The sequence below is a fragment of the Eretmochelys imbricata genome, chromosome 2, assembly GCF_965152235.1.
Source record: "Eretmochelys imbricata isolate rEreImb1 chromosome 2, rEreImb1.hap1, whole genome shotgun sequence".
Classification (NCBI taxonomy): Eukaryota; Metazoa; Chordata; order Testudines; family Cheloniidae; genus Eretmochelys; species Eretmochelys imbricata.
Genome location: NC_135573.1, coordinates 146,727,281 through 146,751,595, shown reverse-complemented (window position 1 = coordinate 146,751,595; position 24,315 = coordinate 146,727,281). Strand labels below are relative to the sequence as shown.

The following is a 24,315-nucleotide window of genomic DNA, read 5'->3' as shown; positions in this document are numbered from 1 at the left end:
CCCCAGCCCGAGCCCTCACCCCTCACCTCACATCCCACTCCCCCGCCCCAACCTGGAGCTCCCTCCCACACCGTGAACTTCTCATTTCTGGCCCCAACCCCAAGCCTGCACCCCCAACCCCAATTTTGTGAGCATTCATGGCCCGCCATACAATTTCTATTCCCAGATGTGGCCCTTGGGCCAAAACATTTGCCCACCCCTGGATTAATGATAACTCAGTAATGTACTCCAGAGATCCTAACACTTGGGCCCGGAAGAAAGATAATCTGTGGAACACAGTAAATGTAAGGGGGTGTAGGAGAAACGAAGGTTTGGGCTATATCTGAGAAGACCAAGCATTAGAGGAACATGATGAATGCCTCTTCCCACAACCTGGGAAAAAGTCTCACCGTTCCTTTGATGCTATCCAGGAAGAGGGGTTCTTTTATTATCTGTGATGGTAAAGCATGTGTGTGTGTGTAAGAAAGATGTAATATTGCATTGATTAATGGACATTGGATTCAACGTACAGTACCTTATTAATCATGGTTTCTGTGATGTAACCACTATCGTTAGTTGTGATATTAAGTCTACTGTGCCTATATGGCATTTACAACATTTGAAAGCTTATCCTGAGCTCTACAAGGAGGTTTCCCCCATTTCCCAGGGAATGGGTCTCACTGCCATTGAGGAACTATTAACTCATCCCTCCTTACAAACTGAGCTGCAGAAGCTTAGAACTTTGGGGGAGAATGGCAAACTCAAGATTCAACACCACAACCAGAAGATCTCTAGGCTAGCAGTTACAGTTAGAAACACAGGCCATCACTCCTGGTGGGAGACTTTTCTTGGGTGGAGCCCTAGTGCAACAGGTCTTTTGAATATCATGCTTCACCCCATTGTGGTGATGATCGGTTTCCAAATTATACTAGCAATTGGTCTGGTTCTACTGGTTTGCTGGATCCAGCGACTGCAATGGATTGAAGATCAGACCCGGTACCACAGAGTAAGGATGTGACAGGGATACTCGTTCAGCGCAAGCACCTCATCAACGGGGAGACTAGTTACCTAGAAGCTCTGTGTTCTTGGGGAACCAAGGCACAGTATGCAGCCTGTCTGACTCATGAAAGACCTCCCCCCACCCCACCCCCAGCCTCTGTTTGAACCAAATCTGCATCAGAAGAAAGATTTACAAAAAGCAATGAAAAGGCAGTGGGAGACGCACCTAAATCCCTGGAATAAGGATGATAGGATTAAGAAACTCCCCGAGTCTCATTTGCAAGGAAGCATCTCCAGTAGCATACAGAATGGAGAACTGAGATTCCAAGGCAAGAACCCATGGAACTCTGGGACCAGAAAAGCAGGGAAGCATTGCATGATGGGCAATCTCTGCTCCAGATATTAATGAACCCACACCTACACACACTCAGCTCAGTAGTTATCAGACCAATTCTAGTAATAAATCCTTTACTGGTATCCAAAATAGCGAAGCTCCCTAATTGCGTTGTGAGCTCCCTCCAAGGAACGCCGCCCAAAACCAGGAATGATCAGCTCCCATGGTATAGCCTGAACACAACAACTTTGGTATGCTCCCTTGTTTAAACATAAACAAATCTAGTGTTCTCCCTTGAACCATTGTTGTTTCTCTACAAAAACCCCTACCTATCCTCAAATAAGTGTTCTGATGCCTGGATCCAAAATCTGTATCAGTTCCATAGGGACTTCATCTTCTCCTCACTAATCGTGCTGGGGGCTCTGACTGACTCCAGCACTCCGGACTCTCAGCCACCACCACCACCTGGGATCTCCAATTGATACAAGCTTCATGGAGAGGTGAGAATCCATCTCGCTCTCTCTCTAGGTATAGCCTTCTGACCCTGACTTGTGTGATAAGTTATAGTTTTGTAAACCTGACTTTTATCATCAAATTTAAGTTAGATTTAATATTATAACTGTTTTGTTTGTTTGGCTTCCCCATGGTTATCATCTGGCATGATTAAGCCGATTGCTTCTCTCCGTCTCTCTCTCCCACCCTCGTGGGTGTTTTTTGGTTTCTTCATTCACTCTGCAGCAACGCTCCTTGTACCTAAGCTTAAAGATCCCTGCAGCACTCAAAAATCCTGTGGGGTTTGCTCATCAAGTGGGTTACTTCCACAACAATTGTAATGTGAAAATGGGGATAGAGACATGCTGAACCTGGAACATATGAGGGTGGCATCTTGGAAGTGCTGCTCAACTCACTCTGCTGAGTCCAGGGGCATATGAGGGGGCAGACTGAAAGTGCTGCTCGACTCAGCCTGCTCAGGCGTGCTCTATTCCAGTGTGGGGCCCATAGCATATGAGAGTGACAGCTTGGAAGTGCTGTTTGACCCAGTCTGCTGAGTCCAGGGACTCCAGCTTGGGAGTGCTGATTAACCCAGTCCTCTCAGACACGCTCTGTTAATCTGTGCAAGCATGTTAATCTGTGGTTCTGTTGTGTGTGTGTGGTTGCTGGTGAGTATTTGCTTCAGGTTGGAAGGCAGTCTGTAAGCAAGGACTGGCCTGTCTCCCAAGATCTGTGAGAGTGATGGGTCATCCTGCAGGATAGGTTGTAGATCCTTGATGATGCGTTGGAGAGGTTTTAGTTGGGGACTGAAGGTGATGGCTAGTGGTGTTCTGTAATTTTACACACCACACAACAGAACCACTAACCCAGGAACCTATCCTTGCAACAAAGCCCGTTGCCAACTGTGTCTACATATTTATTCAGGGGACACCATCATAGGACCTAATCACATCAGCTACACTATCAGAGGCTCGTTCACCTGCACATCTACCAATGTGACGTATGCCATCATCAAGAAGGGTTTCTTCAGGTATGTTGGCAACAAGAAGAAAGCCAAGGAAAGTGTGGGCCCCTTACTGAATGAGGGAGGCAACCTAATGACAGAGGATGTGGAAAAAGCTAATGTACTCAATGCTTTTTTGCCTCTGTCTTCACTAACAAGGACAGCTCCCAGACTGCTACGCTGGGCATCACAACATGGGGAATAGATGGCCAGCCCTCTGTGGAGAAAGAGGTGGTTAGGAACTATTTAGAAAAGCTGGACGTGCACAAGTCCATGGGGCCGGACGAGTTGCATCCAAGAGTGCTAAAGGAATTGGCGGCTGTGATTGAAGAGCCATTGGCCATTATCTTTGAAAACTCACGGCGAACGGGGGAAGTCCCAGATGACTGGAAAAAGGCTAATGTAGTGCCAATCTTTAAAAAAGGGAAGAAGGAGGATCCTGGGAACTACAGGCCAGTCAGCCTCAACTCAGTCCCTGGAAAAATCATGGAGCAGGTCCTCAAGGAATCAATCCTGAAGCACTTACATGAGAGGAAAGTGATCAGGAACAGTCAGCATGGATTCACCAAGGGAAGGTCATGCCTGACTAATCTAATTGCCTTCTATGATGAGATTACTGGTTCTGAGGATGAAGGGAAAGCAGTAGATGTATTGTTTCTTGACTTTAGCAAAGCTTTTGACACGGTCTCCCACAGTATTCTTGTCAGCAAGTTAAAGAAGTATGGGCTGGATGAATGCACTATAAGGTGGGTAGAAAGTTGGCTAGATTGTCGGGCTCAACGGGCAGTGATCAATGGCTCCATGTCTAGTTGGCAGCCGGTGTCAAGTGGAGTGCCCCAGGGGTCGGTCCTGGGGCCGGTTTTGTTCAATATCTTCATAAATGATCTGGAGGATGGTGTGGATTGCACTCTCAGCAAACTTGCGGATGATACTAAACTGGGAGGAGTGGTAGATACGCTGGAGGGCAGGGATAGGATACAGAGGGACCTAGACAAATTGGAGGATTGGGCCAAAAGAAATCTGATGAGGTTCAATAAGGATAAGTGCAGGGTCCTGCACTTAGGACGGAAGAACCCAATGCACAGCTACAGATTAGGGACCGAATGGCTAGGCAGCAGTCCTGTGGAAAAGGACCTAGGGGTGACAGTGGACAAGAAGCTGGATATGAGTCAACAGTGTGCCCTTGTTGCCAAGAAGGCCAATGGCATTTTGGGATTATAAGTAGGGGCATAGCGAGCAGATCGAGGGACGTGATCGTCCCCCTCTATTCGACATTGGTGAGGCCTCATCTGGAGTACTGTGTCCAGTTTTGGGCCCCACACTACAAGAAGGATGTGGATAAATTGGAGAGAGTCCAGCGAAGGGCAACAAAAATGATTAGGGGTCTGGAACACATGACTTATGAGGAGAGGCTAAGGGAACTGGGATTGTTTAGTCTGCAGAAGAGAAGAATAAGGGGGGATTTGATAGCTGCTTTCAACAACCTGAGAGGTGGTTCCAGAGAGGATGGTTCTAGGCTATTCTCAGTGGTAGAAGAGGACAGGACAAGGAGTAATGGTCTCAAGTTGCAGTGGGGGAGGTTTAGGTTGGATATTAGGAAAAACTTTTTCACTAGGAGGGTGGTGAAACACTGGAATGCGTTACCTAGGGAGGTGGTAGAATCTCCTTCCTTAAAAGTTTTTAAGGTCAGGCTTGACAAAGCCCTGGCTGGGATGATTTAATTGGGGATTGGTCCTGCTTTTGAGCAGGGGGTTGGACTAGATGACCTCCTGAGGTCCCTTCCAACCCTGATATTCTATGATTCTATGTGCCAGCAATGCCCCTCTGCCATGTACATTGGTCAAACTGGACAGTCTCTACATAAAAAAATAAATGGACACAAATCAGACATCAAGAATTATGACATTCAAAAACAGTTGGAGAACACCTCAATCTCTTTGGTCACTCAATTACAGACCTAAAAGTTGAAGAATTGCAACAAAAAAACTTCAAAAACAGACTCCAACGAGAGACTGCTGAATTGGAATTAATTTGCAAACTGGACACAATTAACTTAGGCTTGAATAGAGACTGGGAGTGGATGGGTCATTACACAAAGTAAAACTATTTCCCCATGTTTATTCCCCACCCCCCACTGTTCCTCAGACTTTCTTGTCAACTGCTGGAAATGACCCACCTTGATTATCACTACAAAAGGTTCCCCCCCCCTCCCCCGCACTCTCCTGCTGGTAATAGCTCACCTTAAGTGATCACTCTCTTGTTACAGGGTGTATGGTAACACCCATTGTTTCATGTTCTCTCTCTATATAAATCTCCCCACTGTATTTTCCACTGAATGCATCCGATGAAGTGAACTGTAGCTCACAAAAGCTTATGCTCAGATAAATTTCTTAGTCTCTAAGGTGCCACAAGTACTCCTTTCCTTTTTGCGAATACAGACTAACGCTGCTACTCTGAAAACCTTTCAGAAGACAGATTTTCCTTTCATAATATGGGTTTTCCATTCCTTGGATCATCCTAGTAGCCCTTCTCTGTACCTGTTCCAGTTTGAATTCATCCCTCTTAAACATGGGAGACCAGAACTGCACACAATATTCCAGAGGAGGTCTCACCAGTACCTTGTATAACGGTCCTAACACCTCCTTATCTCTACTGGAAATACCTTGTCTGATGCATCCCAAGACTGCATTAGCTTTTTTCACAGCCATATCACATTGGCGGCTCATAGTCATCCTGTGATCAACCAACACTCCGAGGTCCTTCTCCTCCTCTGTTACTTCCAAGTGATGTGCCCCAGTTTATAACAAAAATTCTTGTTATTAATCCCTAAATGCATGACCTTTCACTTTTCACTATTAAATTTCATCCTCTCTCCTCAGGCCCTACACTACCAGCACTCCCAGGTATCTTCGAGATGCCACTGACTTCCTGAGGAAACTACAATCCATCGGTGATCTTCCAGAAAACACCATCCTGGCCACTATGGATGTAGAGGCCCTCTACACCAACATTCTACACAAAGACGGACTACAAGCTATCAGGAATAGTATCCCTGATAATGTCACGGTAAACCTGGTAGCTGACCTTTGTGACTTTTTGTCCTCACCCACAACTATTTCACATTTGGGGACAATGTATACCTTCAAGTCAGCGGCACTGATATGGGTACACGCATGGCCTCACAGTATGCCAACATTTTTATGGCTGACTTAGAACAACGCTTCCTTAGCTCTCGTCCCCCAATGCCCGTACTCTACTTGCGCTACATTGATGACATCATCATCATCAGGACCCATGGAAAAGAAGCCCTTGAGGAATTCCACCATGATTTCAACAATTTCCATCCCACCATCAACCTCAGCCTGGACCAATCCACACAAGCGGTCTATTTCCTGGACACTACTGCGCTAATAAACTATGGTCACAAACACCACCCAATACCGGAAACCTACCGACCGCTACACTTACTTACATACCTCCAGCTTCCATCCAGGACACACCACACGATCCACTGTCTACAGCCAAGCTCTAAGTTACAACCGCATTTGCTCCAATCCCTCAGACAGAGACAAACACCTACAAGATCTCTATCAAGCATTCTTAAAACTATAATACCCACCTGCTGAAGTGAAGAAACAGACTGACAGAGCCAGAAGAGTACCCAGAAGTCACCTATTACAGGACAGGCCCAACAAAGAAAATAACAGAACGCCTCTAGCCGTCACCTTCAGCCCTCAATTAAAACCTCTCCAGCGCATCATCAAAGATATACAACCTATCCTGAAAGACGATCCCTCGCTCTCACAGATCTTGGGAGACAGACCAGTCCTCGCTTACGGACAACCCTATTAAGATATAGATATTCAGGCCAGACTCTAAAGGCCTATACTCTAAGAATTTAGAATCAGGAATCATAACATTCAAAAACCAGTAGGAGAACACTTCAACCTCTCTGGTCACTCAGTAACAGACTTAAAGGTGACAATTTTGCAACAGAAAAGCTTCAAAGACTCCAGCAAGAAACTGCTGAACTGGAATTAAATTTGCAAACTAGATACCATTAGCTTGAATAGAGACTGGGAGTGGCTGGGTCATTACACAAATTGAATCTATTTCCCCATGTTAAGTATCCTCACACCTTCAGTCAACTGTCTGAAATGGGCCATCTTGATTATCACTACAAAAGTGTTTTTGTTTTTTCTCCTGCTGATAATAGCTCATCTTAATTAATTAGCCTCTTACAGTTGGTATGGCAACTTCCACCTTTTCATGGTGCGTGCGTGCGTGTCTTCTTACTATATGTTCCATTCTATTCATCTGATGAAGTGGGCTGTAGCCCATGAAAGCTTATGCTCAAATTTGTTAGTCTCTAAGATGCTACAAGTACTCCTGTTCTTTTTGCAGATACAGACTAACACGGCTGCTACTCTGAAACCCATCCTATTACTATTACTCTAGTTTACAAGGTCATCCAGATCTTCCTGTATGCTATCCCGGTCCTTCTGTGTATTGGCAATACCTCCCAGCTTTGTATCATCCGCAAACTTTATTAGCACATTCCCACTTTTTGTGCCAAGGTAATAAAAAGATTAAATAAGATTGGTCCCAAAACCGATCCCTGAGGAACTCCACTAGTAACCCCCTTCTATCCTGACAGTTCACCTTTCAGTGTGACCCATTGTAGTCTCCCCTTTAACCAGTTCCTTATCCACCTTTCAATTTTCATATTGATCCCCATTTTTTCCAATTTAGCTAATAATTCCCCATGTGGAACCATATCAAATGCCTTACTGAAATCAAGGTAAATTAGACCCACTGCATTTCCTTTGTCTAAAAAAAATCTGTTACTGTCTCAAAGAAGGAGATGAGGTTGGTCTGACATGATCTACCTTTTGTAAAACCATGTTCAAATTCAAGCTAATGGTATCTAGTTTGCAATGAAAGGTGACATTGTTGAAGGGATATTAGAGAAAGGGGTATTAGAGATGGAGTCCAAGAAATTATCAAGATTCAAAATGAGATTGGACATCTATATGGTTCATTTCTTGGCCTCCACAATTTCATATGGCAATAAGTTCCAGTCTAATTATGTACTCCGTAAAAAAGTATTTCTTCAATCAGTTTTGAAGTTGCCACGTTTTAATTTAATTGAAGGTCCTCTTATTCTTAAAGGGACAGAACAGAAGATCCTGATCTACCTTCTCTGTATCATTTATTTTATACATATTATCATTTGTCCTCTCTTATTAGTCTCCTTTCTAAGGTAAACAATCCCAAACCTTTTCACTCTCTTCGTATGAGAGTTTTTCCATGTCCCGAATCATTCTAGTTATTCTCATGCTCCTCTCTACAACCATGAAGGTTAGAAATTTACTTTTAAAATGAAAGCTGAGATTCTCAGGTAAAGAGAAGGTTATTGCTGAGAAGCTAAATGATTTTTTTGCACCATTCTTCTCTGGAGAGGAGGTTGGGCAGATACCTACCTCAGACCCGCTCTTTTCTGGTAATAAAGAAGAGGTGTTATCAGAGACTACGTTAGAAGAAAAGGTGCTGGAACAAGCTGATAATTTAAAAAGCAGTAAGGCACCAGGCCAGCTGGTGTACACCCAAGAGTTCTGAAGATGCCTCGATGTGAAGTGGCTTAGCTCCTAACAAAACTAGATAGTCTCTGAAAACAGTTTCAGAGGACCGGAGTGTAGCAAATGTATCTGTATTTTAAAAAATTCTAGAGGTGATCTGGGGAACTGGACACCAGTAAGCCTTACATTTAATACCCCGCAGAATGGTTGAAATGATCATTAAAAATAGAACAAAACATCTGGAAAAATCACATTATAATATGGTCTAACCAGCTTTTGCAAAAGGAACTAGTGTTTCTCTAATCTCTAATTATTCAAACATGTCAGTAAAATAATGGATAAAAAAAGAACTGGTTGACACCATTTATTAAAAATTACAGAAAGCTTTAACAAGGTCCTTCACCAGATAAGTAAAATCTCTCAAATCACCTGGGAGTCTATGTTAAAAAAAAAAAAAAAAAGAGCTATCAAGTATTTCTAAAAACAGTAAAAACCTACAAGAAATACATGATAGCAAATGGAGGCTATAAGATGAAGTCATGTTAATATACAGCGAAATGTTACCATAACATAGAACATTTTACTAAAAATCTAAGATAAAATCTGTGGGAATACTGTTCTGTAAACCATCCAAACCCTCACTGTATTTCATTCACAGTATTCAAAAACGACATAAGAAAAGCCTTCGCTTCCTCAGAGTAAAAAAAAAAAATTTCATTCTAATGTTGTGCATGTAAACGACAGCTTTAAACATTTAAACATTCACAACTTAAGAAATTATGAAACAAATGGGAAAAGATTGGATGTGGATGACAATGGATATAAATCAGAAGTTAAGAAATCTAAGCAACTGATAAGAAACATCTACTGTCAATAGAGATAAGGATAATTATACAGTAACTCCTTTCTTAACGTTGTAGTTATGTCCCTGAAAAATGCTACTTTAAGTGAAATGATGTTAAGTGAATCCAATTTCCCCATAGGAATTAATGGGGGGGCGCGGCGGGGGTTTAGGTTCCAGGGACATTTTTTTTTACCAGACAAAAGACATTGTGAAAGAGGGTGGCATACTTCCCAGGGAATGTCTTGCTTCTAAATGATGAACTAGCACTCTGCTGAGCCCTCAAGGGTTAACATGTTGTTAATGTAGCCTAACACTCGATAAGGAAGCATGAATGGAGGGAGGAGACACAATAGATGTATGGCAGCGGCTGCAAACATTCCCTGCGGAAACTGAATGTGATGATGAACCCATGCTATCCCACTGGAGCGCACCACTCCTTCCACTTTCCAAAGTGCTGGGAGGGGTGGTGTGTGTGTGTGTGTGTGTCAGACACACACACACACAGGTCACAAGTCTGCTGCTTGCCAGGAGCTAGGATTCACGATGTGACAGAGAGACCGCCAAGACTCATCAAGCCCTCGGATCGCTACCCCTTCCTGCTTCTCCACGTGAGCACCAATGATACTGCCAAGAATGACCTTGAGCGGATCACTGCGGACTACGTGGCTCTGGGAAGAAGGATAAAGGAGTTTGAGGCGCAAGTGGTCTTCTCAACCATCCTCCCCATGGAAGGAAAAGGCCTGGATAGAGACCGTCGAATCATAGAAGTCAATGAATGGCTACGCAGGTGGTGTTGGAGAGAAGGCTTTGGATTCTTTGACCATGGGATGGTGTTCCAAGAAGGAGGAGTGCTAGGCAGAGATGGGCTCCACCTAACGAAGAGAGGGAGGAGCATCTTCGCAAGCAGGCTGGCTAACCGAGTGAGGAGGGCTTTAAACGAGGTTCACCGGGGGAAGGAGACCAAAGCCCTGAGGTAAGCGGGGAAGTGGGATACCGGGAGGAAGCACGAGCAGGAGCGCACGAGAGGGCAGGGCTCCTGCCTCATACTGAGAAAGAGGGACAATCAGCGACTTATCTCAAGTGCCTATACACAAATGCAAGAAGCCTGGGAAACAAGTAGGGAGAACTGGAAGTCCTGGTATAGTCAAGGAATTATGATGTGATTGGAATAACAGAGACTTGGTGGGATAACTCACATGACTGGAATACTGTCATGGATGGATATAAACTGTTCAGGAAGGACAGGAAGGGTAGAAAAAGGTGAGGGAGTTGCACTGTACGAAAGGGGGCAGTATGACTGCTCAGAGCTCAAGTATGAAACTGCAGAAAAACCTGAGTGTCTCTGGATTAAGTTCAGAAGTGTGAGCAACAAGGGTGATGTCGTGGTGGGAGTCTGCTATAGACCACCGGACCAGGGGGATGAGGTGGACGAGGCTTTCTTCCGGCAACTCCCAGAAGTTACTAGATCGCAGGCCCTTGGTTCTCATGGGAGACTTCAATCACCCTGATATCTGCTGGGAGAGCAATACAGCGGTGCACAGACAATCGAGGAAGTTTTTGGAAAGTGTAGGGGACAATTTCCTGGTGCAAGTGCTGGAGGAACCAACTAGGGGCAGAAGGAACCAAGTGCCGGAGGAACCAACCTGCTGCTCACAAACCGGGAAGAATAAGTAGGGGAAGCTAAAGTGGATGGGAACCTGGGAGGCAGTGACCATGAGATAGTCGAGTTCAGGATTCTGACACAGGGAAGAAAGGAGAGCAGCAGAATACGGACCCTGGACTTCAGAAAAGCAGACTTTGACTCCCTCCAGGAACTGATGGGCAGGATCCCCTGGGACAATAACATGAGGGGGAAAGGAGTCCAGGAGAGCTGGCTGTATTTTAAAGAATCCTTACTGAGGTTACAGGGACAAACCGTCCCGATGTGTAGAAAGAATAGTAATTATGGCACGTGACAAGCTTGGCTTAACAGTGAAATCCTTGCTGATCTTAAACACAAAAAAGAAGCTTACAAGAAATGGAAGATTGGACAAATGACCAGGGGGGAGTATAAAGATATTGCTCGGGGATGCAGGAACGAAAACAGGAAGGCCAAATCACACCTGGAGTTGCAGCTAGCAAGAGATGTTAAGAGTAACAAGAAGGGTTTCTTCAGGTATGTTAGCAACAAGAAGAAAGTCAAGGAAAGTGTGGGCCCCTTACTGAATGAGGGAGGCAACCTAGTGACAGAGGATGTGGAAAAAGCTAATGTACTCAATGCTTTTTTTGCTTCTGTCTTCATGAACAAGGTCAGCTCCCAGATTACTGCACTGGGCAGCACAGCATGGGGAGGAGGTGACCAGCTCTCTGTGGAGAAAGAAGTGGTTTGGGACTATTTAGAAAAGCTGGACGAGCACAAGTCCATGGGGCCAGATGCGCTGCATCCGAGAGTGCTAAAGGAGTTGGCGGATGTGATTGCAGAGCCATTGGCCATTATCTTTGAAAACTCATGGCAATCGGGGGAAGTCCCGGATGTAGGGCCCATCTTTAAAAAAGGGAAGAAGGAGGATCCTGGGAACTACAGGCCAGTCAGCCTCACCTCAGGCCCTGGAAAATCATGGAGCAGGTCCTCAAGGAATCAATTCTGAAGCACTTAGAGGAGAGGAAAGTGATCAGGAACAGTCAGCATGGATTCACCAAGGGAAAGTCATGCCTGATTAATCTAATTGCCTTCTATGACGAGATAACTGGCTCTGTGGATGAGGGGAAAGCAGTGGACATATTGTTCCTTGACTTTAGCAAAGCTTTTGACACGGTCTCCCACAGTATTCTTGCCAGCAAGTTAAAGAAGTATGGGCTGGATGAATAGACTATAAGGTGGATAGAAAGTTGGCTAGATTGTTGGTCTCAACGGGTAGTGATCAATGGCTCCATGTCTAGTTGGCAGCCAGTATCAAGTGGAGTACCCCAAGGGTCAGTCCTCGGGCCAGTTTTGTTCAATATCTTCATAAATGATCTGGAGGATGGCATGGATTGCACCCTCAGCAAGTTTGCAGATGACACTAAACTGGGAGGAGAGATAGATACCCTGGAGGGTAGGGATAGGATACAGAGGGACCTAGACAAATTGGAGGATTGGGCCAAAAGAAATCTGATGAGGTTCAACAAGGACAAGCGCAGAGTCCTGCACTTAGGACGGAAGAATCCCATGCACCACTACAGACTAGAGACCGAATGGCTCGGCACCAGTTCTGCAGAAAAGGACCTAGGGGTTACAGTGGACGAGAAGCTGGCTATGAGACAACAGTGTGCCCTTCTTGCCAAGAAGGCCAATGGCATTTTGGGATGTATATGTAGGGGCATTGCCAGCAGATCGTGGGACGTGATCATTCCCCTCTATTCGACATTGGTGAGGCCTCATCTGGAGTACTGTGTCCAGTTTTGGGCCCCACACTACAAGAAGGATGTGGAAAAATTGGGAAGAGTCTAGCGAAAGGCAACAAAAATAATTAGGGGACTGGAACACATAACTTATGAGGAGAGGCTGAGGGAACTCGGATTGTTTAGTCTGCGAAAAAGAAGAATGAGGGGGGATTTGATAGCTGCTTTCAACTACCTGAAAGGGTGTTCCAAAGAGGGTGGAACTAGACTGTTCTCAGTGGTAGTTGATGACAGAACAAGGAGTAATGGTCTCAAGTTGCAGTGGGGGAGGTTTAGGTTGGATATTAGGAAAAACTTTTTCACTAGGAGGGTGGTGGAACACTGGAATGCGTTACCTAGGGAGGTGGTGGAATCTCTTTCTTAGATATTTTTATGGTCAGGCTTGACAAAGCCCTGGCTAGGATGATTTAGTTGTGGATTGGTCCTGCTTTGAGCCGGGGGTTGGACGAGATGACCTCCTGAGGTCCCTTCCAACCCTGTGATTCTATGATTCTATCATACTACCTCTGTACACACAACTGTGGTGAGACCGTTACTGGAATGGTATGTCCAGTCCTGGTGTCCACACTACATAAACGTTGAAAATTTGGAAAGGGTTCTGAAGAGAACTACAAGAATGATCTGAGGTCTGCAAATCCTGCCTTACAGTGAAAGACTTAAAAAGCTCTATCTATTTAGTTTACCAGATACAAGGTTAAAACATTACTTGATCATGTGTCGTAAGTACCTCCATAAGGATGTACAGGGCTCTTTAATACAGCAGACTAAGACATAATAAGTGCTGATGTGTGGAAGCAAAATTAATCTAATTTGAGGTTAGGAACAACGTACAACATTTTAACAATGAGGATAATTTCCTATTGGAACAATTTACCCAGCGATTTGGTGGATTCTCCATCACTTGAAATCTTTGAATTAAGACCAGCTTTCCAAAAAAAACATGCTCTACAAGATATGAGCTTGATGCAGAATTCCACCCAGAATTCATATGACCTGTACTATGCAGGAAGTCAGGCTAGGTGATCATAATGGTTCCCTTCTGGTCTTACAAAGGTATGAATTTGTACAAGACTAGGTATACACTGTTAAAAAGGTAATGAAGATATTTGATTTAATAATGAAAACCTAAACAAAGCTACTTAGTTTGTATTTCTATATAATCGTATATTAATTTTCCTTGTTTTCATTATTATGTATTACTTCTTCTTCAAATGCCCATATAAGATTAGGGATCCACCGTGCCAGATACCACACAAACACGTAGAAAGAAAAATCCTTGCCCCAGAAATTTACAAACAATATTAGATCACTAACACGTTTTAAATATTTGAGGCAACACTGGGTACACATTTGCTTTTATTCTCTTCTTCCCCATTATGTGTTCCTCTGAAAGTTCTTGAAACTAATGTGTTCAAGCTGGATCAGTTCCCATTATACAGAAATACCACAACGCTTTTAACTGGCTTCCTTTCCACCTTCTGAGAAGATCTCATATTACATCTGTATTGACATATAAGAATATTAGCGTGTGGGGAGGAGTTTTAGCCATTGTGTTCTCAAATAAATACAAGCAAAATATGAATACCATAATGTTATATAGAACAGAAATATTTAATATATTTTTAGTTCTTGATATTATTGGAGCTTTATTTTAGTTTTACTTCCAAGGTCACTTAAAGGGATATCATGCTTTTGGAAAATCACATTTCCATCTGATGTTTTGCACTCACTATTGTTATAAGTAACCCTTAAGATTACCACAACTGAGACAGACTAAAGAAAAATTTATTTAATCAGTGTATTTATTTATTCATAAGGTGCTGCTAAATGTAGAGTCAACATGACTGTTTTGATGATGGTGCATGCCTTTCCTTGGGCTCAGTCAGAGCAGATCTACTAGTAACAGCAGCAGCAAAGCTAAAACTAAAAAAGCAGCAGGCATTCTGGGCCTGCCCAAATGACCCTTTTAAATATCCCTACCTTTTAAAAAAAGAAGTTTCAGGAAATACTGTTTAAAGGTTTTTCTGGGAGAACATTTTAAAGTCAGTCAATATAAAAAAAGATTCAACTTGACAATATCTCTATAGCACACTAACTTGCATAGATAGTTTCATACATTTTAAAGAGAGAACGAAGCATTATGATCTCGTTTTTTGACCTCTGAACAACATAGGCCATAGAACGCCACCCAGTAAATTCTGCATGAAGCCCGTAACTTCTGTTCGAGAAGCCACACAGCAAGTCAGTGGCCAAGGTGAGACTAGAACCTAGGTCTCTTGATGTCCAGTCCAGCACCTGACCCACTGACCATCTTTCCTCACTTTTTAAGGGGAAACAAACCTGCAGCTACTAATGATCATTGTATTAGGAAGCTAGAAATGCCTTTTTCAAAGCAGTTTTAGAAAGTGGGGAAATTATAGATTTACCTACTAAGTTTATCTTTACAACAGTAAAGGGGCACACAATGGTCAACATTTTTAAGTTGTTTTTCTTTAATAAAACAGGGTGCACAATCTTTGATCTTGGTGGCAATACTTAAATGTTAAAGATACTATTTCAGCAGACTGGCCCAAAAACTAACCAATCCTAAAAAATTTGATTTTATTTTTCATTCCCAATACAAAAAACATATCAGTTCTATGAAAGATGGGCTGTTACACTTAAAATCCAAAATTTTCAGCCATAAGCACAAGCCTTTAAACAAAGATTAATATTTCTAAAAATTTCTATCATTTGTTATATCTGGTTACACTGTAATTTTATTTCTTTTACAACGAGATCAGAACTGAAAATTCATTTATTATTTCCCCTCTCTATAAAACAGAGTGAAGAGGAACAACAAGCACCACTATACTAACTTCCACGCTTCTACTGAAAAATATACTCAATCCGGTGATGTATAAAATGTAATAAATTTTATGCTCAGAATTAAAGACATTGAAAAAGTTTAAATTTTTACACTTTCCTAAAGGAACCTGAAAAATGTTTAACAAATAGTAGCTGGTATTAGTCACGGAAAGCCTGAAACTTTTTCATACTGGTAAAGAAAACCACATTCCATAGTAAGCAATTTCATACAAATCTTTTGTTCATTCACTAAACAGCCATCAAAACAGGGGTTTTAAGAATTAAGTGACCGACAAATTGAAAGAAAAATACAAATATCCAAATATCTGTTTCCACAGATTTCACAAATGCTTGTAGATCACTACAAAACATTCTGAAACACTCTTACTTACATATTACAAGAATGTGGACAGTCCTGACCTGGTCTTCTTTTTCTACAAAGCTCTCCACAGCTGTGTGGAATTTCATTTCTATTCCATTCAGGGTTGTTTACCTTACCTAAAAAGCAAAACAAAAACAAAAAATCTGATGCAGAAACAGCATTGTATACTTCAATATAAAAATGAACTTAAAGGCAAGATAAGGTAAACATGCTGAGAATGATGAGGGAGGGACCATCTTGGACTTTGAGGTGTCACTTTTAGTGAGGTGATATTCCACGTTTTTTAGAATATAGGAGGCAACTGTTCCAAGACAGGCTGATTTTAAGAAGTGGAAGCTGATTGAAGCTGCTCGGAAGTTTAGAAATTGAGTGTAAGTCTCAAACATAACTGCATACCTTTAGATATCTCATAATTCATTTATCTCATGATTCTGCAATGTTTTGTGCATCAGCCTACATATGGTAAAGTAGAGATCTAGGCTCTGGATCTACACAGGAAAGTTGCACCTGTTTAACGTAAATCTTTTCTTCAACTGATATAATTAGAACTAGTGCAAGCTCCTGTGTGAACACTTATTTCAGTTTAATTTAATCCCGTTTCTAATCAATTTAAATTAAACCAATAAAGCCACTCTTATGCCAAAATAAGAGTGTCCAAACAGGAGTCTGAATTGGTTTAACTATATTGGTTTAAATAATTGATGTAATTACCTGTACCTTAGAAACGATGTATGCTAGCAGTTTTCTAGATTTTTTTCCTACTAAATGTCTTCATATCAATACTGATTCCACAACATTCCTAATAAAGGTTTTATTTTAACATTTATCTAAATATTTGTTATACGTAATTTTTATATAGTAATGAAACATCACACAAATCAGGCAGTTATCTTCCAATATCATTAACAAAGTAGCCATGAAAGAGAGCTTTTGGGGATGTAAGAATAAGTTCTAATACTGTTGAAGAATCTATCAATTAAAGAATACCAACTGTAAATATGAAATACACTCACCACAAAAACAGGTGTAAGTAGTAGGAACTTGTGTTGAAGCATTTTGACAAGCAGGACATCTCCAGCCACTATTGCCATCTGTAAAGAAATTAATATACAAGAACTTAAAATATGTTTAAGACAGATGATAAATAATTTAGAATAGTGGCACAGGACAGAAAACTTTTTTTAGACTTTACTAGTTTCACCATTTCAAGTAATACTATACCACATTATCGAAATCTGATTTTGTAATGTGTCACATTCTGTTTAATAAGTTAGTGCTATACAAAAATTAGTCACTCATTATAAATAAAATAAAAATGAATGGATAGATCTCAAAACAGAATTGCTACTTCAAGATCATCAATGAGTGGTAGTGTTCTTACGGGGGTCCCGCAGGGATTAGTTCTCAGCCCAATGTTACTCTATTTTTAACAATTACTTGGAAGAAAATATAAACTCATTGCCAGTAAAGCTTGCAGATAAAACAAAGTTTGATAGACTGGTAAATACCAATGGGGACTGCATATTACCAAGTGATTTGGATCACTATTATGATGGATGCCAATCAAAATACATTTTAAATACAATCAAACACAAAGTCACACATTTAGGAACACAAATTACAGGCCATGCTTGCAGGATGACAGCCTTTATTCTGGAAAGCAGTATTGAGGAGGACTTGAGGTCAGAGTAAATAATCAATTGAACACGAATTCCTGACTTAGCAATGTGTCAAAATGAGCTAACATGATCACTGGATGTATAAACAGGATAGTATATAAGGAAGGTAGTAATCCCAGTACGTGGTATTGGTGAGACCATTATGGGAAAAACTGCATCCAGCTCTGGTGTCCAAACCTCAAAAAAAAAAAAAAAAAAAAGATGCTGAAAAACAGGAGAGGGTTCAGAGAAGAGCCACAAGTATGGATATGTGGTGTGAAAAAATACTTTATAATTAGCAATGGAGTTCAATACATCACTTTATTGAAGTAAAGGTTAGCAGATTACTTGGAAACATTTTATAAGCACCTAAACAGAGACAAACCACTGAATTGTAAAGAGCTCTTAAGCAGCTAAAGCATAACTAGATTCAGTTGGTCTGAGAAAGATACATGGGCAATGATGCTTTGGGGGTAAACAAGCAGCAATATGGTCTTCTGAACTCAGTTATCCCCAATAGCTTAGTGTATGACTGGAGTGTCACGTGACTGTGATATGGGCAACACCCTGAGTGGTAAGCAATATCACAGAACATAAGACCCAACTGTAGGTAGGTCACAGACCAGAAAAAATATCCCAAGGATTCAGTCCCTGTATGAGACTGAGTGCTTCCATGATAGCATGAAGGGTGTGAATGAAGGAAAACCAAGAGAAAGACTACAAAACCTTTCATCCAAATGCCACATTGGACAAACACTATATCCATTTTATAGTGCTTGATAAAGATGAGCACTGAAAGGCAGAAAGACACACAGCAAATTCCTTGAATTAAGCTGTGCGCTGTTCTAGCCAGCAACTAGCCAAATGCTTGACTTAGTGAAACCTCACAGAAGGGGAATCTTTTATCAACACTTTGTAGTCCTGAAAAGGTTCTTGAATATATCTGCCTAGAAATAGTGGATATGGATGCTTGTGCCCTCTCTTATATTCCCCATATAACCCTAAACTCTATGACTCAGTTGTGCAAAGCAGCACACGAGGATTGCTCAACTCTGACTCAGCAGGCCCACTAGTACATGTCTGAGCCAGTATTTTTCCAGACACATGAAGTGAGAGTATAAAATAAGGGACAGTGGCATCATGAGACCACCTCTCTCCACTTACGCTGAAGACAACAAGAACAGTGAGAAGACAAAGACTGAACTGAGAAGGCTAGTCCCAGACTGAGAAGGAAATGCAGCCTGTGCATTAAGAACTATAACCTACCTGCTACATTCAGTGGGATGAGAAAAACTATTTGATTCAACTCTTGCTTAGTTTAAAAATTTAGGATTTAGAACGCATAGTTACCTTTAGAAAAGAAAAAGTAAGCATCTCCAACCTTTATGCCTACCATTTATAATCACTTGAAATCTATCTTTTTGTAGTTAATAAACTTATTTTAACGTTTTACCCTTACCAGTGAGTTTGTCTAAAGTGCTTGGAGAATCTGCTCAGTTTACAAAGGCTAGTGCACATCCACTTTCCTTTGATGAAGTGGCCAACTAATGAGTTTGCACTGTTAAAGAGAAGGTCTTGAGCAGCTTAAGATGGTATATTTCTGGAGTGCAAGCATAGGTGCTGGAATTAGGGGTGCTGGCCAAATCCCCTGACTTTGAAGTGGTTTCCATCATAAACAGGGTTTACAGTTTGGTTCAATGGATCTCAGTAACCCCACTATACAAATTGTTCCAGCACACCTGGGTGCAAGGTTAGTGGCTTGGGAGATTTGCTGATGTTTCCCTGTGCATAGTTCATGAGTGACTTGGAGAACATGCATGCAATTTAGCTGGGTGTGCCTCTGCATGGTGGCGGCTGAGTAATAACAGCACCTAGAAGGGTTTGCTGCTTGACACTAGCAAAGCACTGTGAGAGACAACCCAGGCTGGAGAGTTATGGGTGCATAGCAGTCCCACAGTCCCAGGCTGTACTCAGAGGTCCCGTCACATACACCTTCTGCATGAGATGAATGCATCAATACTACATAAGACGACTTCCTGGAATCTGGTATTGAACAGAACCATTTTCCTGTATTATATCATTATTGGCTTATAGCACTAAACCTGACTAACATTGGTTATTTCATCTCTTGAATATATTTCATAAGGAACCAAAATGTAGTTAAGCGATTAACTAGACAATTTACCAACAAGCTACACCTGACATCGACCACACTCACTTTACCTGGAATATATGCAGATAATAAATGCATAGATAATTGTTGGTAGCAAGCTGGGATATGAAAGCACTCTATTAAAACACCTGTGCCCTGCTAATTCCATAATGTACACAACTATACATTGATGCACAGTAGAACCTGAAGACTCATGCAGCTCTTCCCTTTGCTCACACAGAAGGTGCAAAACATTTAACCACAACTCCATCACACAACTCAAAGTTATCTAGAAGTCCTCATATCACCAACACAACTTTACCAAGCAGGGCCTACTACTGCCTTCACCATTTCACATAGGTACACCTGACACACTGACTACACCTGGAATGTACGTAAATAAATTACCCCTAGCTGTTGCCACCTCCAGAGGAACAGAAAATGGCAAGACCAACCTTTTCCTTCCTTTTCTAATTTAACAGCGCTAGATGAAATCCTGTGGGTGAGTGTGAATGGGCTGTAAAAGGATGTGAACAGTGGGGTTGGCAAACTAAAGATGTGTGATGTTCGATGGTTTGGATGGTCTCACCTCAGTCACACAAAGGGGAGTCCAATTTTCCACTTGTGCATCAATTAGCTGCATCTTCCACGGTTTGTTCAGATGTTGTTCAATGTGGCACAAAGTTTGCATGGCAGGTTAAAACCAAGAGGGCAGCTTGTTGGGTCAGTAACGATGTGCTTGTTTGGAAGGTAGATGAGGTCCAGAACTTTGCCATTCCCTGGCCGGAGCCAAAGACATTAGGTGGTCATTAAATTTTGCAATTTCAGGCATTGTTGGGATATGTTATCCATAACCTACTGAATGGGAAGTTCTGGGTACTCTTTGGCACATTTAAGTTCTTGTCCTGTGGATATATCTCAGCAGATGGCAAACATTGAACCTCAAGCTAATACAGAAAGCCGTGGTAGAGACGTTGATTTTAAAAGTTCCCGTGATGAATCGTATGTTCTGATTCAGCTGCCCAGCCACAAGCTGGGTTCGGCAGATTCTTGTCTACACAGGTGCACAGTACTCTGCAAGTAGTACACTAGGGCCAAGACTGATGTTTGTAGCACCGAGGCAGTAGATCCACAGCTTGTTCCCACTAACTTCTGAATAATTTTGAAATTAGTCTTCGTGTTAGAGGCTACTTTCTTGAGGTGATTATGAAAGGTTAGTCTACAGTCAAGGATGACACCAAGATATGTTAGTTTTCGGTCATAACGCACAGTTTCGCCACACAACTCCACAGTTAGAGCATTTTGTGCAATTCTATTATCAAGGTGGAAAGTAGAGACTACTGATTGGCTCAGATTTGGTCTCTGTTGCCACTTCTGGAAGTACTCCTCCATGATCTTAAGGTCAGATGTAAGGTTCACTTCAAGTTCTTTAAATCTATGAGCCTGAGTTGCAAGTCATCAGCATACTCAAACTTCTGCGCTATCGTTTCATGCATATCACTGGTGTATTGGAGCTAGTACAGAGCCTTGTGGTAGCCCATTATTCTAAGTGCATGGCCTGCTGGTTTGATTTCCGAAGTACAAGCACATCCTTTGGCTACTAAGCATGGCACTCTGCAGCCTGAGAATCCACACACAGGGGATCCCTTCGGCCAGTTTCGGTAGCAGACCATCCTTCCAAACTGCATCTTTGCCACTCACAGATGGATAAAAGCAGTATTGGTCTCGAGTTTTCATCAGAATCCAGCCTCAATGTTTGTAGCAAGAGCCAGGACCTGATCACAGCAACTTCTTGGTGGTCAAAAACAAACTTGCTCCTTGAGTAGGCTGGCATCCATAGTGGGCCCAATTCAGTTCAAAATCATACTGACAAGCAAGACAAGCAAGGAGAGAAGTCATTTTTTGCATCCATAACTAGATAAAAAGGAACAGCTGCAAAAAATGGGTCCTTCAATTAAAGGGGGGTTTGAAGTATTTAGAAATTAAATACAGATGAGAAACAATCCTAGACCAAGATCTTTCACCCAAGACAACAAGGGAAGCCAACCCTTGTGCTTCTGGGGAAGGTCCTTGTAGTAGAAAGAGAGCACAAAACATGAGGCCTGAATTAAAGTAGTATTTTGGCCCTGCTGATATGAAACAAAGTTATCAAAAGTCAGGTTGTAAGCAGAAGTCAGGCCCTGTTATAAAACATGCCTGCTTGCAAGTTCAGAGAACTTGGCAAAAACAGGGCTGGTATTGCAAACACATACCCATTCCTAAGAAGTGCTAGGCACAGGACACTCACGCAACCACAGTCCATAAGGGTGGTAACAGAACACCCCGATATCAGGTGTGGTACAAACTCATTCCCCAAAGATAACAGGAACACACTGACCCCTCCCTAAAGATAAGGTCACGACAACAGTGTGATGGATAGAGATGTTCTGATCGAATCAACATGTACAAGGTAAAGGATAGTAACTAACTAGGTCAAATGGGCAGACTGGAGCACTGTCATGGATGGGCATAAACTGTTCAGGAAGGTCAGGTGGGGGAGAAAAGGTGGAGGAGTTGCACTGTATGTAAGAGAGCAGTATGATTGCTCAGAGCTCCAGTATGAAACTGGAGAAAAGCCTGTTGACAGTCTTTGGATTAATCTTAGAGGCGAGAGCAATAAGGGATATGTCGTGTTGCTATAGACCACCAGACCACGAGAATGAGGCAGACTAGGCTTTCTTTGGACAACTAACAGAAGTTTCCAGATCCAAGGCCCTGGTTTTCATGGGGGACTTCAATCACCCTGATATCTGCTGGGAGAGCAATATAGCAGTGCACAGACAATCCAGGAAGTTTTTGGAGAATGTGGAGGGACAACTTCCTGGTGTAAGTGCTGGAGGAACCAAATAGGGACTGTGACATGTTATTGACATGAACTGTGACCGTATAAATCATTGTTGCAACCAAGATCCTATAATTGCACCAAATCTTGTAAAAAGGAGACCAAGCAAGGTGTCTATGAAAAGGTTGTAATTTGCTGGTTATGATTATGCTGTCTGTATCATTTCTGTATGTGAAGTTATGAATATGGGCTATGTACTTGTATCTCAATGTGTTTGATTCTAACACATAGTGAAGCATTAGTGAAGCATTTGGTCAGCTTCTTGAGAAAGAATTATTCAGATTAGGTGCCCAATTAAGAAACACTTAATTGACAGTGGACCTTGGGAGACTCCAATCCATATCTGAGAACCTTCCTGGAGATGTTCAAGGTAGCATGTAAGCAATGGCTGCCACCTGCTAACTGAGGCATGCATGGATACGTGACTTGCTCATGTGACTCCAAACTCCATCTTGCGGCTGTGACTTCCCACAGTAAGAACAAAGGGGTTTCCTTCCACACGGCAGGGATACAAAAAGCTGTGGAAACCCCTCCATTTTGTCTTCAATCCTGCTTCTGACCTCTAGAGGAACTGTGCTTGAAACTCAAGCTCTGAACAAAGGACTGAACAACCCCTCCAATCTGGGATGTTTGTACTCAAGAGACTTGATTGGCTTAAATCAGCAGTAATCCCATCAAGCCTGAAACAAGCCTGAACTAAGAACTTGGCAATTGTTGTACATATTTGATTCCATTTAACCAATTTTAACTCTCATCTATATTTCTTTCTTTTTATGAATAAACCTTTAGATTTTAGATTCTAAAGAATTGGCAACAGCGTGATTTGTGGGTGAGATCTGACTGGTATATTGACCTGGGTCTGGGGCTTGGTCCTTTGGGATTGGGAGAACCTGTTTTCTTTTACTGGGGTATTGGTTTTCATAACCATTCATCCCCATGAGTGCCGCTGGTGGTGATACTGGGAAACTGGAGTGTCTGAGGGAATTGCTTGTATTACTTCTGGTTAGCCAGTGGGGTAAAACCGAAGTCCTCTCTGTTTGGCTAGTTTGGTGTGCCTTAGTCGTGAAGGACCCCCAGCTTTGGGCTGTGACTACCCTGCTCTAAGCAATTTGTCCTGAATTCTCAGTAGTGTCCCAGCAAAGGCCGCTTTGTTACAGGCCATGCTTCTCTTGACCTGCTTCTCACGAACAGGGCAGAATGTGTAGGGCAAGTAGAAGTGGGTGGCAACCTGGGCAGTAGTGACCATGACATGGTCGAGTTCAGGATCCTGACAAAAGGAAGAAAGGAGAGCAGCAGAATACGGACCCTGGATTTCAGAAAAGCAGACTTTGACTCCCTCAGGGAACTGATGGGCAGGATCCACTGGGAGGCTAATACGAGGGGTATAAGAGTCCAGAAGAGCTGGCTGTATTTTAAAGAAGCCTTATTGAGGGTGCAGGAGCAAATCATCCCAATATGCAGAAAGTATAGCAAATATGGTAGACCACCAGCTTGGCTTAAGAGAGAAATCGTCGGTGAGCTTAAACACAAAAAGGAAGCTTACAAGAAGTAGGAAATGGGACAGATGACTAGGAAGGAGTATAAAAATATTGTTCGAGCATGCAGAGGTGTAATCAGGAAGGCCAAAGCACAACTGGAGTTGCAGCTAGCAAGGGATGTGAACAGTAACAAAAGGGTTTCTACAGTATGTTAGCAACAAGAAGGTGGTCAGGGAAAGTGTGGGACCCTTAGTGAATGGGAGAGAC

General features: G+C 42.3%; 1 protein-coding gene across 6 annotated transcripts in view; it reads right to left on the bottom strand.

Moving 5' to 3' along the window:
* Positions 1–24,315, bottom strand: part of NFX1 (nuclear transcription factor, X-box binding 1) — a 231,236-nt gene that overhangs the window by 174,326 nt on the left and 32,595 nt on the right. For all 6 annotated transcript variants that reach the window (XR_013345235.1, XR_013345236.1, XM_077810831.1 and 3 more), the window contains exons 4-5: positions 16,893–16,970; positions 15,890–15,995 (exon numbers count right to left, since the gene is read on the bottom strand). Coding sequence is in view for 4 of the 6 variants with exons in the window: in XM_077810831.1 (XP_077666957.1) it covers positions 15,890–15,995; positions 16,893–16,970 (184 nt within the window). In the remaining 2 variants the exon portion in view is untranslated. The remainder of the gene's footprint in view (positions 1–15,889; positions 15,996–16,892; positions 16,971–24,315) is intronic.